Source organism: Lactuca sativa, chromosome 5 (genome assembly GCF_002870075.4).
Source record: "Lactuca sativa cultivar Salinas chromosome 5, Lsat_Salinas_v11, whole genome shotgun sequence".
NCBI lineage: Eukaryota > Viridiplantae > Streptophyta > Magnoliopsida > Asterales > Asteraceae > Lactuca > Lactuca sativa.
This window is the reverse complement of record NC_056627.2, coordinates 277010532-277029698: the sequence shown is the minus strand read 5'-3', so window position 1 is coordinate 277029698 and position 19167 is coordinate 277010532. Positions and strand designations below refer to the sequence as shown.

At 34.2% G+C, this 19167-nt stretch overlaps 1 protein-coding gene across 1 annotated transcript; it reads right to left on the bottom strand.

The window, feature by feature from the left end:
• Nucleotides 1-15675: 15675 nt before the first annotated feature.
• On the bottom strand, nucleotides 15676-18444 carry LOC111893377 (uncharacterized). Its single transcript, XM_023889441.2, has 11 exons — nucleotides 18247-18444; nucleotides 18054-18136; nucleotides 17431-17536; nucleotides 17238-17336; nucleotides 17092-17157; nucleotides 16861-16977; nucleotides 16690-16764; nucleotides 16346-16448; nucleotides 16218-16265; nucleotides 15997-16118; nucleotides 15676-15895 (listed from the first exon to the last, which is right to left on the bottom strand). The coding sequence occupies exons 1-11, from the start codon at nucleotides 18316-18318 to the stop codon at nucleotides 15815-15817; spliced, it is 972 nt and encodes a 323-aa protein (XP_023745209.1). The 5' UTR covers nucleotides 18319-18444; the 3' UTR covers nucleotides 15676-15814.
• Between the last annotated feature and the right edge of the window lie 723 nt (nucleotides 18445-19167).

Sequence of the window (19167 nt, the reverse complement as noted above, 5' to 3'; positions counted from 1 at the left end):
CATACCATACAATCACATCACATACATACTGCCAGGCATTGCTGGGGTGCCCGACCTACCGGTATGACCATTCTGGGTGCCGACCTACCTGTACGGCCATTTTGGGGTGCCGACCTACCCATGCGGCCATTTTGGGGTGCCATTCTACCCGTATCAAGCCATTATGGGGCGCTGACCTACCCATGTCGAGCCATTCTGGGGTGCTGACTACCCTTCGGTCCTAACAACCAAACCTCGGGGACTATTTCACCCCTACTACTACTATCATATATATCATAGCATAATCTATTGTCGTACATATCTGGGGTGTCCGACCTACCCTTCGGTCCTAACAATCGAATCTCAGGGACTCATCCCCCTCCTACTACCTCTATCTCATGTAACATATCATGCTAGTAGCTAAACATATCATAACATACTGTTAGGCATATCTGGGGTGCCTAACCTACCCTTCGGTCCTAACAACCGAACTCTATCACTATCACATACTATATCACGCTAGAATATAACATATCAGGTAGTAACAACACAGATGAATATCACAAAGTCAAACATCTAGCATACAATCCCTACTGGTGGGTCGGCATTATGGCCATAGACCCACCGCTACTGGAAGGTAACTCACCTCGTAGTAGCTGCTGAACTGTGCGGGAATCCTCTGACTGCTGCTGCTGCTCCGGAAATCCTCCGGCTAAAATTCCCACAAAATACTTAGTCAGAAACCGACATCTACTCTTAGGGTAAAATGACCATTTTACCCCTGACAAAGTCAAAGTCAAAGTCAACCTCTAGTTGACCTGACTCGCCGAGTTGGCTCGCCAACTCGTCGAGTCCCTATCCTTCCATTAGACCTCATACCCGTCTCTACTCTTCGAGTTAGTCGATGACTCGACGAGTTTTCCTTCTAAATGAACATCGAATGAATCCTCATCCGACTTGCCAAGTTGTATGAACAACTCATCAAGTTCATCATCAACTGATACATAGGTCTTGTCCTTGACTCGCCAAGTTGTATGAACAACTCGTCGAGTCCAACTTCATCCTTAAGAAGATTGCCTTGGACTCGTCGAGTCTGTTCATGCACTCGCCGAGTCCCATGAATTTCCAGAACAATGGATTAGTCCAGAACGTTGGGTCACCCCTTGGGACCCCCTTAAAACCTTTCCACACTCAACTGGGTCCTTATGACCCTCAACTGATATGGGACAGAACCTTGGACTCGTCGAGTCCAAGAACGGACTCGCCGAGTTGGTCACAACCACTCACCGAATCTTCGATTTCTGATGTACAACCCTTGATCAAAATGTAGATCTATGCTTCTACAATCGATCTAGCACGTAAAGTTACAACCTTTACGTGCTTACATGGGACTTTAAGCTCAAAAGGTCCTAAAACAAGCTCTTACAATGCATGGGGCCTTCTTTGAGTGCAAAAGCCACTCCTTTCTGCCTTGTAACCCCTCTAAGGACCTAGATCCGAAACATCAACCTCAAACCATGCTTGCAATCATAGTTGGTGACCAAAATGGCTTAGAAAAGCCCTAAAACTCCATAAAATGGGATCTATCAAAAGATCAAGCAAGGTATAGACTTTATACCTTCTAAAGTCTGCAAATGATGCTCAAAACCGAATCCTTCTAGCCTCCTCTTGATCCTTCAAGCTTTTCCTTCCTTCCTTGGATCACAAAAGCACCAAGATCACTCCAAATGCCTTAGATTGCTTCAATAACGGCCAGGGTTTGCTATGGGGGTCTTCTGGGAGCAAATGGGACTAAGGAGGCAGAGTTAAGGTGTTTAAATTGGGTGCAGACCCTCGGATTAGGGTTTTTGTCCAAACAGGGTCTACTCGCCGAGTCCGGGACTCGACTCGCCGAGTCCACAACTTAAACTCCGCACCTCATCCTGCTTCTACTCGGCGAGTTGGTCCTTCAACTCGCCGAGTCCAAGACCAAATGCAAAATATTTAAAGATTTCATAAAAAGAACACGTACCAAGAACCTGGTGCTACAAATATACATAAAAAAAAATATATTGATGACCTGTTTTATTTTTCATTTTTTTAGCTCACTTTCATCCATATTAATTGATTAGAACACCTTAGTAGTATTAACATTTTTTTATATACATATAAAAAAATTATATTAAGTGTTGTAAGGTAATAAACACCATTTTTGTTAAAAAAAAAAGGGGGGGCTATTATTATTTTTGTACAGGGCCTTCGAAATCAAAGAACCGACCCTGACTTATCGAAGCATCGCGTAACAGAAATCTGTACTTCAGTAAAAAAGGTCAAGAGTATTGATTCTAGAAGTTCGGTTGATTTCTGGGTACATGTAAGAGCTAGTGGGAGCATAATTGTTATGCTAGTATTGCATGTTGACAATATTGTTTGTAGGGAACAAAGTTTTTTCAATTTTCAAATTGCAAAGTTTGGGAATTGTTTCTCTATGATAGACTTAAGGGAGAGGGCACTCATACTTTGTCTCGAATCTAAATGATTAGATCTTATAGTTTAATAGAACTTAGTCATAGAAATATGTGAATATCATGTTGAAATGGTTCAACATAGGAAATTCCATATATGAAAAAAAATATAGCAAGAGATTAAATATATATCGGATACAAGGAATCGAGTACCATATGTTTCAGATATATGATCGATTACATATGATATAATATTCACTTATTCTATTTTTTTCTAAATGCCTTGAGCATTGAGAGGAAAAAGATTAGAATTTTTGTGTGACTAGAGTTGTTAAACCACTGTCAAGAATATTCTGAGGTTTACTGAAGATTGGTTGTTTGTGGACAGTTGGAAGTATGGTATTAATTTGGACAAACCATAGTGACATGATTCTGGATTGAGATGTTAGTTGATCAGAATTTATGGTCATATGGGAATATGGAAATGTTTCCATAATAGGAGTTGATTATTAAATCTACATGTGATTTGGAAACTTTAATGCAAGAGAAGCGTTCAAGGAGTGTACCTTCTATTTGAACCTTCATTATCATGGAATTTTTTCTAGTAACAAAGTACCAATGGAACATTTTGCGACTTTGAAGGATCTACATCACAGAAGGTTAATGCATGTAAAGTTGGAATTCCAATACATTTTAGACAATGAAAAGAATTTGGAATTGTGATTTGAGTATCATTGGAATAGTGTCAAGTCGATCTGTTCACAAAGGAAGGACCATAGAGAAACATAGTATGCATGTTCATAACATGGCATGACTGATGTTATTTAATTCAAGTGGTTAGTTGATTACTAAAAATATTATACAATGAATAAATTCATAATTATTATGGGGATTAAATAGTAGAGATTTATTTGTTTTCAATAGGTTTGAGACTATATCTAATTAGTTTATTATTGTGTTTCTCTTTACATGTCACTACTAGAAAAGCAGCCTTTTACGACGCTCATTGCACGTCGTAAAACGCTCAGATGACGCGCAAATGCGCGTCAAGGAAGACCCTGTCATAAAGAGAGACGACGCGCATTTACGACGCGCGGTTATGACACGCAATGCGTATCAAGAAAGGCCCTGTCATAAAGAAAGACGACACGCATTTGCGTGTCGTAACCTTACGACGCGCGTGTTTATGACACGCAATGCATATCAAGGAAGCCCCTGTCAAGAAAGGGCATGTAATAAATGAAGACGACACATATTTTTGTGTATCGTAATTTTAATATTTTTAAAAAAAATATGTATTTATAGATTTACTGATTTTCAAATTAAATTTGCATTTCATGTCTCATAATAGAAAATAAAATACCATATAAAAAATACAATACATTGCACAAAAGTTAATGTCATACAAATAATCATTCCAATAGTAGACAAATGTAGTACATCAAATAATCATTCCAATAGTAGACAAATGTAACATTTCAACATTTTTTATATAATTAACTAAATTATTAGCCAAATTTCCTAAAATACCAACATACTTTTCTATGAAGAGCATTAATAGTATTCTTTTCCATCAAAAACTTCAAAACCTACATAATTAATTAATGTGTAATCAGCTACAGAAATTTGTGTGAGCATATGGCAATAGAAAGAGAAGATGATAACCAGAAACGAAATTTTTTGACATTGCAAACCATCAGAATAATTGGAAGTATATGTATACTTCACGTTGGAGGTGTTGACTTTCTGTCATTTTATAGCAATTTGTCTACTTAATATATAAAGACTCCAACAATAAATAGATATGTTATGTTACCTTGACGCATCTCTGCTGTCCAAAAGTATCCTCAAGTAGGCGCTTTCTTCATATTTGGAAGCCTCTCTGTTCCCCAAATCAATAAATCCACACACAACACAAGTGAAGTGGAGAAAGAATTACATTAAAACTTAGCAGTTTCAATCTCTTCATGATTCAAAATTCAATAAACTCTGAAGTGACATTGCACTCATTACATAAGATCCAAACCTGCAATTTTCACATTTATCCACTCACTTCTACTGTTTCAATATTTTCAAGATTCAAAATTCAAGAAACTCGTAATATAATACCTTCTTTTGTTTGTAATCTTCAGGCATCACAGTAGCTTCAATCTGAGAATTACAAAACAAACCAACTTATAGAAATGAAAGATGATCAAGAATTTGTTGTTTAAAATTAAATTTTCACAGTCACAGATTCAATAGTTGCACATCTTCATCTAGTCTCTCCACATCATAGACATATCCATTACTGATTTTGAGCATATGGGACAAGAGTATCTGTAATAAAATCCATTGAAATTTAGCTAAAATTTCACAAGATTTGGAAATGAACTAATCCAAGACAAGTTTAGATTGACTTACTTATTACGCTTAATCATCTCGTGACAGCATTCTGAGTGCATTGTGTGCCCAAATTTCATCACAGTTGTGTCTTTTAGGGAGCAAAATAAGAAAAGGTATTACATCATCATCATACCAGTTGATGTATTCAGAAGATTTGATGGCCGACTAGTTGAGAGCATCATGCCTGTATCAGGGGCATTTGTGGAACATAATGTAAGACTATTTGGTTGGTTAAACCCATCAAACCATGAACCCTAAAATCCATTCCAGTAAGCTTTCCATTTAGCTCTGGCAACACCTTTCCCACAACCTATTTTTTTTTATAAAATATAAAAAGATTTATAAAAAAGAATATAAAAATTTACCATTTCATTTTATATAAGAATAATTTATACCTTGGCAGCAAATGACAAGAAACAAGATTTATAAAAAAAAAGATTTATAAATCTTTTTTATAAAAAGATTTATAAAAAAAAGACATAAATGCCCTCCTAATCTTATCATCAAATACAATACAAATGACAAGAAACAAGAATATGTCTACCTCGCGTATTGTTACAACATCTATTTTCAAAGATTGCACAGAAGCAGCAACTTCCAAAACATGTTGTAAGTATTTGGACTATCTTTTTCTACCAACACTTGGACCTAAAAGAAACACCCATCAACAAATATAAGTTATAATCAATCAAAAGACAATGGATAAGAGTTTATTGATTTAAATTGTCATATGATCTTGAAGAAAAAGACACTTATGAAAGCTTCTACAGCCCACTAGACAGAAAGAAAGCCTTCGTTTCTTCTTTATAGTTATCCTATGACAAAATTGGGCCATGAATCAGCCCAAACAAAGTAAAAGAAGATGACCTTTCCTCTGCTACAGTCCAACTATCAACTTGCCACCAATTTGTACTTTTTAATCATAAAAGTTTGATTAGATGGTGAGTACTCGACGTTTAATCACATTCATATCCTCAAGTCGTGGTAACCAATTTTGGGACATGATTTCATAAAGCTCATAAATAATTTAATGTTAAGATAAAATAATGATATTCTAAGAATATGCAACGTTTAATTTTTATTTTGATTATTATCTAAAATAATCTAACTTATATAAAACTTAAATTCTCACCTAACCAGTAACCCGGGTATGACTTCTAATGTGTTTTCTTTAAAGATCATCTTCTTTTACTTTTTTTGGGCCATGGAGAAGGTAATTCTTGATACAAGAACATTCTAGATATTATGAAATGACTCCTCATTGGAATATTATATTTTACAAATTGACATATAGGTCAAGCTAAAACAATGATTGAAAATTGCAATGAGTATATCTGGTGAGGGCAACGCGTATCTACAAGTAAGTCTACAAAAAAAGGGACAACCAAACATGGTAATGGAATTTAACAATCCATTCCATTACATTGTTGTGATTCCATTCCATCATACCAAATAAATTGTAGTTCAGACATTAGTTAAGCATGCATGAATGAGTTTATTTATTAACTTGATGCAGGAAAGTAAATTCTGGAAGCTTTCCAGAGAACACCTACCTTCATGTTCCACAGTAATGAAAACTTCGGTGGGAGTAGTTTATCTTCTTGCTTTCCTTTTAGAGCCTTTTATGCCATCATTTTCCATCCAAGCAAGTAATTTACACTTTTTTTCCTGGAATGGAAAATTACATTCTTACCCTCACAAATATCCTTCCAACTTGTCTGCTACAGGTACTGAAGTAGCTTTCTTTCCCCCACCAAGTTTCCCTCTGTGATGAGAAAGGATATGTAGAGAAGGCAAAAAGACCATGGGAGATGATACCTTCTGTCCATAGAATCGGGATCCCTGTGCATCCTTATTTGTATTCAGAATCTTCTTTGTTTTGCTTATTAAGGAAGAGACTTTGGCACCAAGTAATTATCCTCTGTTCCAGTTTCTTCTTTCCTTTCTTGTTCTTGTTTTGCTTGAGTTTAAAGTAGGTCCTTTGGAACCAAGTAATCTTCTTAGTTCTTGTTTTGCTTGGGACAAAAGGACGTGTTGTGTATGCTTCTTTTAGGGCTAAGTGACAAATGAGTTAAGTGACCTTTTAAACCTAACCAAACCCACTTCTTTCCCCTAAAATAAAAAAAATAAGTTAAGTGACCTTTTAAAACAAATATGATAAGTTGATTGGGCTAATATAGCATTTTCCTAAAGAAAAACTACCCTGTATGTCTTTAAGAAGTATTATGATTTGTATTTATGAAATACCTGCAAGATTTAGGGATTAGCCTGCACCATGGCTTGAAGTGCTTGAAATTGGAACACAAATATAAATTATATTTTTATTTTATTGAGATAATTAATAATTAATGTGTATGTAGATATGGTTGACTAGTTTATAAATAAATAAATACCTGTGGAATGTTACGAAGAAAATCCAAGTTACCAGCAGGACCATTTGCGTCCATGTCAGGAAGTCCCTGGACCAAACATGACACGGTTACAATCTACAGGGTCTAAAACGAAAAATTTCAATCTGAAAGTGAAGAAAAATACTGAATACCCGAGGGAAGAGATCCAAAGGGTTTGAACTAGATATGTTTAAAAAAACCGGAACTGGGTCCTGGTAATCCGGGTTTTTGAACCGGATATGTTTAAAAAAAACTGGATATGTTTAAAAAAACGGGTTTTTGAACCGGATATGTTTCAAGGAACCGGGTCCCTTTGTTAACTAGTATTTCAACCTAGCTAATATGACAGTTAACTACCAAGGGTAGTTTCGTCATTTTATGTGTTCTAGTTGTTACAAGTCTGTTAGAAGCTTTGATGTGTAATTTTATTATTTGTAGATATATGTAATAGTCTGGTAATTGTTCAGTTAATGAATGTGAAGAAGATTCCTTCGAATCATTCTTTCTTTCTTTCAAATCGATCTTTGAACATGAACATAGACCAGATTTCTACAAATACATTATTAAGTCACTATGATGAGCCATGTTCTCATAAATTCCATTAAGTCAAAAAGAAAGAGAATGCAATCGATCCAAATCAGAATCTATACCTAGATCTTTTCAGCCACATCTAAAATCATAAACTACAGGGAGGGACAATTTTGTAAGTGGCGTTGCCAGCTACAAATATCAAAACCCCAAGCAAATGCTTGAAAAAAATAATAATCAAGAAACCATTTTCATTTCACAATAAAAAATAAAAAGTCCAAGCGTGAAATGGAATTAGAGATTACCCCTTCAACAACATGTTGATGCCCACCTCCTGGATTAGTACTAATCCCGATAACCTGGGCTCCTGCTTTCTTGAATTTTTCATAAGAGTCTCTGAATGCACATGCCTAAAGATTGCATAACAAATCTTGTTTATCTACTCATATACTTTCTAGACGAGAATCAACAATAATTTTTCCAAAGATGTTTAAACATCCAACATTAGCAGATGTAAGCTTCGAAAAGATCATTTCTTTAAGGATAAAGACACGAGAAAATGTGATTCAAACCTGTTTAGTGCAACTAGGGGTTTCATCAGCAGGGTAGAAATAGACCACAAGAGGCTTGCCTTTGAATTTCGAGATGCTCACAGTTTTACAGTCTTGATATTTAAGTGAGAACGATGGGGGAACAGACCCTTTGTTTACCTACAATTGCAAACACGGAGACACAGAGGTGTGAGATATTGAAGTAGACATATGATCGAGAAATCAATGAAATGTACCTTAGCAGAAACAATGGGAGAGGATCTCTATCCCACAGTGAAGAAGGCGTGCGACCAAACCACCAACATCGATTAATCCTAATTTTGAAAACAACAAACCATTAAATTAGAAAATTCCAACCCTAATACCCCCTAAAATTGATTTCTTAGATAGAACCTGCAATTATTTATAGTGAGAAGGAGATGAAAAGCAAGAACGATAGGATAGAATACGACGTGAGGAAGAAGAGGGTCATAGGGCAGTAAGAGTCAAGAATCATTGCCAATCGAACGATCGGTGGAGTAAAAGGGGATGAAAGACTGGAAATTAGCTTTGGGGGAAACGCCAGAGGAAAACCTACCGTGAAGTCTTCTACCTCAGCGTAAGGTCACAGCTTGGCAGCCAAGCTTCACCATGATATCGTTGGTCGATTTGTAACGAGGAATGTCTGACGTTGCCGGAGGAGAAGCGACCAAAGGCGAAGCAAGGTGAATCGTCCATTGTTTCAGAGCTAAGAGAGATGCGAGAGTGTTTTCGTTCTTGAAAAAAGCCCTAGCTAAAATGGTCACAACGGTTTTGTGGAATTTAGTATTTGGTGATGTTTTTGGGATTTTGTTGTGCAAGAAAATAGGAGTGGTTATGATATTAGGGTTTTTTGGGTATTGATCAGTGAGGAGAGGGAAGAACGATGGAAATAATGCAGAGGGTGAACGAGATGTTTGATGATACTGAAGATGAAGATAACGGACCTAGGGTTTTTTCTTGCTAAGTAGAAGAGGTGGGGGGGATTAATTTTTGGGATTCAATAGGCAGGGGTAATTTTCGTTGATTTCATTTCCCGCCTAAAACACGTGTTTCACTTAAAAACTATAAAGCGACACATTTACACGACGCACATTTTATGAAAGGCGCCCTCCACATTTTTTTTTCTTTTCTGACACTAATTTTAGGGCGTGCACAAATGCGTGCCCTCTATCCTTCAAATTTTGCAAAACTGACATTATCTTTTAGGGCACTTACAAATGCGCGTCGTCTATCAGCGAGTGTCATTGTTTGCGCGTCATTAAATGGCTGTTTTCTAGTAGTGTGTTTTACTTCTTGAATAATTTGATTGTCTGAATTCCACAGTCACTCATACTTTTGGAAGTAAGTAGTGAATTAAGGTTGTCATGAATTAGATTGTAGATTGTCTAAGGAGTTTAGACATAGCAGTTGTGTTGCTACAATATTCACGAGTGCTTAGAAAATGGAGATTTTGATTATTAGATAAACCCACTCTCAGAGAATTACTTCATGGATTTTTATCACAAGTAATTATGAGATGACAATATCTTATATTCTTAAAACAGAGATATATGAGTTGTAATTTGCAAGTCAGTTGTGCATTGGTATTGCGAAAACGCATCAATAACATTATGTTACAAAACGTAGTATCATGCATGATTTGGTGAGTAAAAGATACAAGCATATGAGTCAAATTTTCTTTGTTCCTTTTGCCCTAACAGGAAAAGCGATATCTTTGGACTCCTTGATGATTTGATGTTGACATCTGAAGTGCTTGGCCGAGCTAATACTGAATTGATCTGTTCAATTAGTAGTATGAATTCAGTCATCGTAGATCTGGAAATTGAGAAACAGATTTTTGGACAATGAAATTGATTTCAATCCATGTCTCATACCCATATCATATCTAGAAGAACGGACGAATATGTGATCACTTAGCTAAAGGACAAATATCTGATTGGATCAAAGTTTGGCAGTTGCTTTGGAAATCACCTTTTGTTGTTTAATTTAGAAGATATCAGTAATTTAGTTTTATACTTATCCAAGTGGAAGACTGTTGGAATAGGTGTCTAATCCAATAACTAAATTAATATAATCTTGAATTATTAGAAAAGTCCTTTCGGGTTGCCCTCAAACCTAGCAATTGATTGGATTGCTATATGAAGAGAGAGAGAGAGAGAGAGAGAGAGAGAGAGACTGATTTATTAATTTATTATATTAATAAATTAATTAGAAATCAAAATAAATAATTTATTAATATACTATAATAATAATATACTAATTAGAAACGGTATTATTTAATTAAGAATTAATCAAAAATTAATTGGAATTAATATTGGGATTAATTAATTAAAAGTTGAAGGACTAAAGGTGACAATGTCAAAATTTGATCATTGACCAATTCTAGAACCTCCGTAGGAGGGAGGGGGAACAAAATTCTAGATGGTTATGAGATTTCTAGAGGGATTCTAGAGCTTTTCTTGAGCTCTAAGGAAACTTGGATGCCTTAGAGGGAAAGCAAAAAGGATAAGGCTTATCTAAGGAAACTGCCTTATCCTTAGCCCCCCTATCACCTATATAAACCCTCATAAGGGTTCACAATTTCGTTCATCCATTCTACAAGAGGTAGAAAAGAAAATCCTTCCTTTCATCCTCTCTCCTCTTTAGCCTCTAACTTGCCAGGGTTTGGGTGTGAGCCATTAGAAGCATGAGATTTCTGGTGATTGCTTTCAAAAGCTAGATCAAGAAGGAATCATTGTTTATTTACTATATTAAACAAAAGGTATGTAATTTCTATAACCCTTTTGATAATTTCGAAAATAGTAACATACTTATAGGGTTCTTGATATTTAATAGTTGTTTGCAAATCATAGTGAGAACATAGATCCTTTAGGGTGAATGTGAACTTAGAGTTTATGTTTTTCCGCCAAAAATATTTTTTTGTAACGTATAAAACCCATCAGGTATCCTTGAGTACGTTGGGCACACCAGGAGTAAGTTGGGCGTATGCGATCAGTGCCCAAACCCAATTTTCGTGGTTTGAGACCTATTTAAGCTCCTTAACTTCCCCAAACCCATTTCTTTCTTAGCTTCCACCTTTTCAACACCCTCCATTTAAAACCCTAACACTATTTTGAGCCTTTTGAAAAAAAAGGTGTGCTTTAGCGCTTTGGAGTGTTCTTGGTGCATCTTGGAGAAGAAGGAGTTCCTTGGAGAAGTGTTGGTTGCATTGGAGCTTGTAGATCCGGACTTTTTTCACCTTGATCTTTCTTCTAGAGGTATAAAGTTTGAATCTTGATGATGCATTTGATAGATCTATCTAGTCTTGGGTGTTATGAGCTTTTGGTCACTTTAGTGCATAAAGTTTAGATCTTGAAAGTTTGTAACCTTATTATGGATTAAGTTGGAAACTTTATCCATCTAAACATCATATTAATTCACATCTAAAGGCTTGAGACTTGGACTTAATGCATTAAGTTAGAAAAGATGCACTTTTGGTCCAATTTAAGACTTAAAAACTAGATCTTTGTCGTTGGACCATTATAATGGATAAAGTTGGAAACTTTATCCATTATGGAGTTATTTGGAACCATAAAAATGTAATATTGGTCCTTATTTTCCTTCCATGCATTAGTTGGTGGTCTTTTGATGAAGTTATGAAGCTTGGATTTTGGTTTGGACCCCATTAAGTCATGCAAAGTCATAAAGTTAGGAACTTTATGACTTAAGACACCCCTTAGAGGTTAGACATGAGTTTGGACGCTTTGGTCTTAACCATTAAGTGCTTAAAGTGGGATTCGGTTGCCTAGGGAGTACGATGGGCGTACATATGCGTACGCTCAGCGTAATGAATGTTTTCCCCGATATCATGTCGTGACGTATTATACGTTAGGCATCAACATGTAGTATGCGGGGCGTACCCGTGAAACCCTATTTTTGGGCCTTTTGGGCATGGGGTCTTTTGGGAGTTAGGTCAGGAGATGTTGGGTCAGATTTGTGAAGGGTAAAATGGTCTTTTACCCATTGGAAGGATAGGATATGGATTTGGATCTTAGATTTTGGGAATTGTCTTAATTATTGACCGAGGGTAATTTGGTTGTGTTTAGTGTGAGGATCTCGGTTGTAGCAACAAATGTGTTTTGGTTATCTTGGATTGAGGTGGGTCTCCTCACTGTACCCGTGGGTCGAAGGCACTAATGTCGGCCCATTAGGATTTGTTATGCTAGTTGTCTTTATGACTTACATGATATGTTGGGCTAGGCCCATTTGTATGCTGGGTCGGTTCCGTGGATCAGGAAGGGCTAGGCCCAATGTATGTTATGTAGGATGTTAGTTGTCTCTATGACTCTTGCATGATATGTCCGGCTGGGCCCATTGTATGAGGGCTAGGCCCATTATGGTGGGTTGGGCCCAATGTGAGGGATATACCCAATGGTATGTATGGTATGTGGTATTCTGGGGAATTCATTAAACTTTGTGCTTACAGTTTTATGGTTATGGTTTCAGGTACTTCCGGTTCGAAAGGGAAGAGCCCGTCTCGCAGGGCATCCACTCATGTTTCTGCAACTACATGATTTTGGGATTGTATTCTGATAGTTGTTTTTATTATGAAATACTTTTGGGATGATTGGAAATGATAATTAGTGTTTCTGGTTGAATTAAAAATAAAATTTTTATCTTATAATTTTTAGAATGTTATAATCTAAGAAAATTACATGCGACAAATGTATGGAGAAGATGACTTATGGCATAAATCATTTTTTATTTATTAGGTTCTTAAGATGAACAAAATTTTAGTAGTATTTGAAGACGAACCATTTCTTCTTCTTCTTCTTGTTTTTATTTTTTATTTTTTATTTTTTATTTTTTTCAAGTTACAACCTTTTTAGAAAATTTGGATTCTCGACTATTTTTCTATTTTTGAAGTACCTTTTTCTTCTTATGCCTTTCTTTTATCTCTCATCATCTTTCCTATCATCTTTCAAAATCTTAATTTTCAATGAAGAATTGTGGGGTTTTTTTCTCATATCTATTTTATCATTTCAGTATATATACAGATAACTAACTTGAAATTTATTAACATGTTCAAAAATCATGAACGAGTTGGAAACTCAACCCAAAAACACAAAGAAACAAATTCGAAAATCGTAAACAAGTTTGAAATTTTCGAACTAAATATGTTTTCGAGCCTTCCAATAAAAAAAAGAAAAAAAGCTTAAAATTTCAAACTACTTTTTCCTAAAAACAACTTTTAAACTTGTTTTTTATGGAAAAAACAGTTCAAAATTTGCAAATTTTCCAACTTCATAAAAAAATGATAGGAAAAAAAGTGTTGCGGAAATAAAAAGCAGTAAAAAAATCCAGATTTTCTAAATTGTGACCATCTGAAGAAAAAAAAAATCATTTTTGCCTTCAAACTCTAATAAAATTTTGGTGGGGTGAATATCCCTTTATTTAAAGTATTTATTTGATTTTTAAACAATACTCGATCACTAAGTGTAGTATTTTAATATCGGTTACGATTCGATAAAAATCAAACAATATGATAATACATACATATAACTAGTAAATATTTTGATTAAGAAACACAGTTAAAAAGATCGTAAAAACCAATGAATATTTTTTTTAATAACTTCCTATTCATTTCGTTCAAACCTTCAACTTAAACGACGTAGAGCAAAAAAAAGTTCAATGTTTTATTTCCATATTATTTAAACAAAAAATAATATGTAAATGTCAATTACTTTTCAATTTTAACCGACTATTTTGTAAATTTGAGAATTTGAATTGTGTCTTGGTGTACAAAAGTCCTGACAGTTAATGCATTATATCACATGCTTATAATTCACTCAACTCAGTTATATTAATTCCATTAAATAGCTGGAGTAATTTAGTTTTTAATTCAATAAATAGTACTTTTATGAGACTTAAATGCAATGATAATAATCATTTCTTTAAAAAAAAAAAAACATTTGGTTAAATTTAAATATTATAAGAAAACTAAATTAAATAAAAGGATCATCGAATTTCCTTTTATGTTTTTCTATTTGTTCACTCAAATACAAAAGTTTACAAATCAAATCAAATAGGAGAAAACCTAAATTGTTTTTCTTTTTTGGAATAATTCGAATCACGTGGGATTTTTGTTTACGAAAACTTTAATGCAATACTAACTTAGAAAATACACAATCTAGCAAGTACTTATAAAATACACAATTTAATTCTAAAAATGATCTCTAAATTAAATTCAAATATGATTCTTAATATTTTTTTTTAAGATCATGAAAAAAAATCTATTATAAATGCCCTCAAATATTTATCAATTCAAGATCAGGAAGTTATATTGATGTTGGATGTCAAATTTCATTTAGAAAAATCTCTTATTCTTACACTTCATAAATAGCAAAGTTTCATGTACCACTTTACTACCAACAAAACCTATATATATTCGGACCTATTTAGCCAGACAAAATTTATTCTAAAGTTTAATGATGAGTTCATATATTTCATGAGAATGTGAATGTAATTGTGGTCCAAATGAGAAATAAATAAAAGAAGGGTGGAGGGTTTGAAAATAAATAAGATGATGGGTACATGTGGATCCATAGAGTAGATGGGGTTTCTTTATATCTATGAACATTGCATGTGAAGCTTAAATGTCCCTCCAACTACTCTTCCATTCAACCAAACAAACTTATGTTCCTCAAATAATAAAGATCAACTTATAAATAATTAAATATCAACTAAATAACAATAACAATAACAAGTAAAAATAACAAACCTCAAACATCCCATTAAAATAAAATATAAGTAGTAGACGACAACAATCATGTTTAAAATGGTTGCATTACATACATGACCTCCGGCATGTACAAAATAAAAACAAAACGGAAACATCCACGTGAGTAGAACAACTACCGATCATTTTCTACTTACAAATAACAAATAAACATAATTTTATTAACATGTAAATTTACCTATGGAACAAACTTATAAGTAACAAATAAACGTAAATTTTAATAAAATCATTATTTTGGTTCGAGTTGGATCTTAGCTTTAAGCTTTTACATAATTCAATATCATTTTCTACTCTCGAATCACATTTGACTTTCTTGGCATAAGTCAACACAATTGACGACGTCATTTATACGATCTCAATCATTATTTGAATTTTGAACTTTGAATATGAACACGATGATGATTTTTTAATGTAGGCCCAAGTAATAGAATTTTATTTTTATTTTCATTTTCATATTATAATTTTTGAATTTGATATGGATATGCATATAATAATGAACTTGGGATATGCCAGATTGTCTATATTTGATCAAGACCCTACAAAATATTTATGAAGGATCCCCATTAAATTCATGTCTTTTTCTTATTATTCTTTTGACATATCCGTATTATATTTATTTATTTATTCAAACTCATGATTTTAAGTTATCATAACAAAAATCTGAATAAATTGTAGCCGAATAATAAAAATTACAAATTATGATATATGAACATATAATTGGCACATGTATGTATTTGATTATCGGGCCATCTCCTCTGCTCTTGACTGAATACCTTTCAAAAACTCAACAAGTATACGTTGCTGATACGAACCTCCCTCCTGTTTGCATTTAATTTTATAAAAAAAAATTTATAAGTTTTTAATAATTTAATGATGCCAATATTGAAATGAAACACAATTTTTTTTTTAAAAGTGCAAACCGTTCGAATTAGTGTCCTTTCGATTCGTTTCTTTATAACCGCATAAAGTTCATCCGGTGAGATATCGCCTTTAAAAGGAGTCAAATGATTGATCAACAAATTATTCCATTCTGACTCCGGAGCTGCCATTAAAACACCAGTTAATACAGTTAGTTGTATTGACTGTGACTGTGTCTGTGACTGACAATGACTGTCTGATATCGAAGGTACAAAAGTAGCACCTTTGATGATTTCCTCAAGACATTGTTCGGCTTTTAAAACTTTATTTCCTGCAACAAACAATTAACAAATTAAAAATGAGTGAATTCCGTTCAAATTCAATATGAAATTTGTTATAAATGTAGAGCACCTTTCATGGCATAACTACGTTTCGAGAGGACTCTTGATGCATAAAGTTGTAAAACTTTTTGCAACATTGCTTCAAGACCTGGCTTGTCTCTATCTTCCTTTGCCTGACCCAAACAATAATTACTTCATTGGCAGATACTTTCAACGATGAGGACATTCACGTCTTTTGCACAGATAAAAGATCAAAAGCGGGTCCCTTTTCCACCTTTTTGGACGGAACAATGAATTGCAATTATTGTCCCACTGACATTAGTCAGAGTCACAGCCTCATTCAAATGCATGCCTAACACAGTTCAATGCTATCTGTACTGTCATGTCATGTCATATCATGTCAGTATTAAATACCTGTCGGAGTTGTGCATTGACTTCCGATAAAAACCCCTCGTCCAGCTGTCCTTCCTGTTCCCTTTGATTTACTTCCTGCAATATTATAACCAAATACTATCTATGACAACATTCGAAAAGGGCGAAAGAGGAAATTTTTTGATATGGGAAGGGCAAAATAGGAAACTGTACTTTTTCCATGAGATTGAGGGCGTTAGGGTCGCGGGGAGGCCAACAAATCTCTTCCACGGTATCAACTACTGGTTTTAAGATGTCCTTGAGAACATCAGTAGCAGACTCTATTTTTTCCTACAAGAAGAAGAAAACTGCTATATGTGTAAAAAAAATGTAGCAAGAAAGATAAAATAGAAAAAACATTATTATAATTAACGATAACTAGAAAAATGTTTAAAGAAAGTATACATTGGTCTTGTGTACAACACGATCAACTATGCTCATGACAGATGAAGCCAGTTCTTCATAATCTTTCTGAAAATAAAAAATATTTTGACATTAATAGGCAAAAATACAAAAGGGGTGTGTCAAAATTTCAATTTTAAAATGTTTACTTTATCATCTTCTGATTTGCAGGTGTCTGTTCTAGCTGCAAGCCGTATCCAGAAACCTTCATTGAAAGCAAGAATATTTTCTACAACAAGCTTTTGCAGCTTTTTTTTAAGGAAAATTAAATAAGTAAGAATGTTTAGAATTGATGGGAAATTGTTAGTGGATAGAAAAAGGTAGATATATAAATATATGTACTTCTTGATCTGTTGCATCTTTTAACATGTCTATAAGTCTATCAACTTCCACTGTCTTTTTAAAAGCTTCCTCAGTGTCTTGATTGACTGCAAATACCAAATTTCTCCTGTTTATTATATCCAAAATAAGTGATTTAAGAATAAACAGATCCAAATCAAAGAAAAGAATAGCATTGTTACGATTCAAAGTTTCAAACTTCAATTATGTGAAGTGGGTGTTCATTTAGTCCACAAAAGAGGCAATATTTGTTCATCTACAACTCTACAGACATCATTAATCCAATATTCAATAACCCTATATTTCTCAAAGTGTTTGTTATGATAAGATCATAAGCAGAATAGCTATAGAGAAAATTCTAGTCGTGCACAAGATTACCACAATTACTCTAAATCATGTTTATATTGATTTTATTCGCGTATGATAATGTCTAAACTATATCATGGAAGTGATAAATCATCTTATCTGTCTAGAGAAATGCGGAAACGTATGAGCACCTAATCAAATACAATTTCTGAATGCAGATATCATATAACTTAACAACGCAATTACATAACCATGGTGGCAGAATATAGAAACCCTAAAAATACGGAAAAAAGCGAACAGCTCAAATGAATCAAAATTACCTTCGGTTGGTTTCCGTTAGGCTGGTTTTATGAAATGTGTTAATGTTCGTAGTTCGAATATGCCATCTTCTAGACGATTGAAACTGTATACAGAAAACAAAAATTGATGTTAGAGAGACAGAATTTTGCCCAATTTATGGAAGAACGATGCAGGTGGTTATCTGTTTGCAGTGTAGAAGGAGATAAGAAGTACCAAAGAGATTGGGAAAGGAGAAACGGAGCGTAGGAGGGGTGGGGATGGGGAAGAAAGAAGAGCGGTAGCCATTTTTGGGGAAGGATATATCTTCAGTGAACAGCAACAAAGCAGTAGGATATCGCTGCAGTGTGGACTGTGGAGTCATGGGTGTTATTACATTTGGCTACGATAAATCGTCAAATCAATAATGATCATGGGTGTAACTACATTTTTGCTAGTATAAATCGTCAAATTATAACATATACATTAAGATTTTTGGTCTAACAGTCCAAGAATGACTTTCTCATTTTGCTCGTATAACTTGTCAAATCATAACATACACTAAAAAAAACTTTGGTCTAACATTACACAGTGACGCTCATTTGAAAAATCATTGCTTCAAGTCTTATTTGATACATAAGTTTGTGATAATTAGGAGGAGATTAGTTTGCGTTTTAAAAAAAATAATAAATATATTATTTAATTATTCCATTTACAAATGATGCTAGTATATATACATCTCACATACATAAATCGTCATATCATAGAAGTATACAAAATAATTGGAGGGATAGAAATAGAATTATAGAACTTCTTTGTCACACTCATATTAGGGATACACAAAACAATTTTTGGCATATATATAAAATTAGTTATTGATTATTCAAGTTGTATTTGGAACGACGTTTTCTCATCCTCTCTCCATGTTCGAAATCTCTTTGGCATGAGAGATTACTTGTGTGGCTTCCCCATGTTGGTCTTCATGTTTTGTTTCACTTACTTTATGCTTTATAATAGTTTAGAGTATCTTAATGGTTTGACCTTACCTTGCATGGACGTATATAAAGGTACGTTCTGCATGAGAAATGAGCTAGTTGTTTATGTCATTTTCTCTCTTCTAAGCACCAAAAAGTAATAGCTTTTCGAGATCTTCTTCCC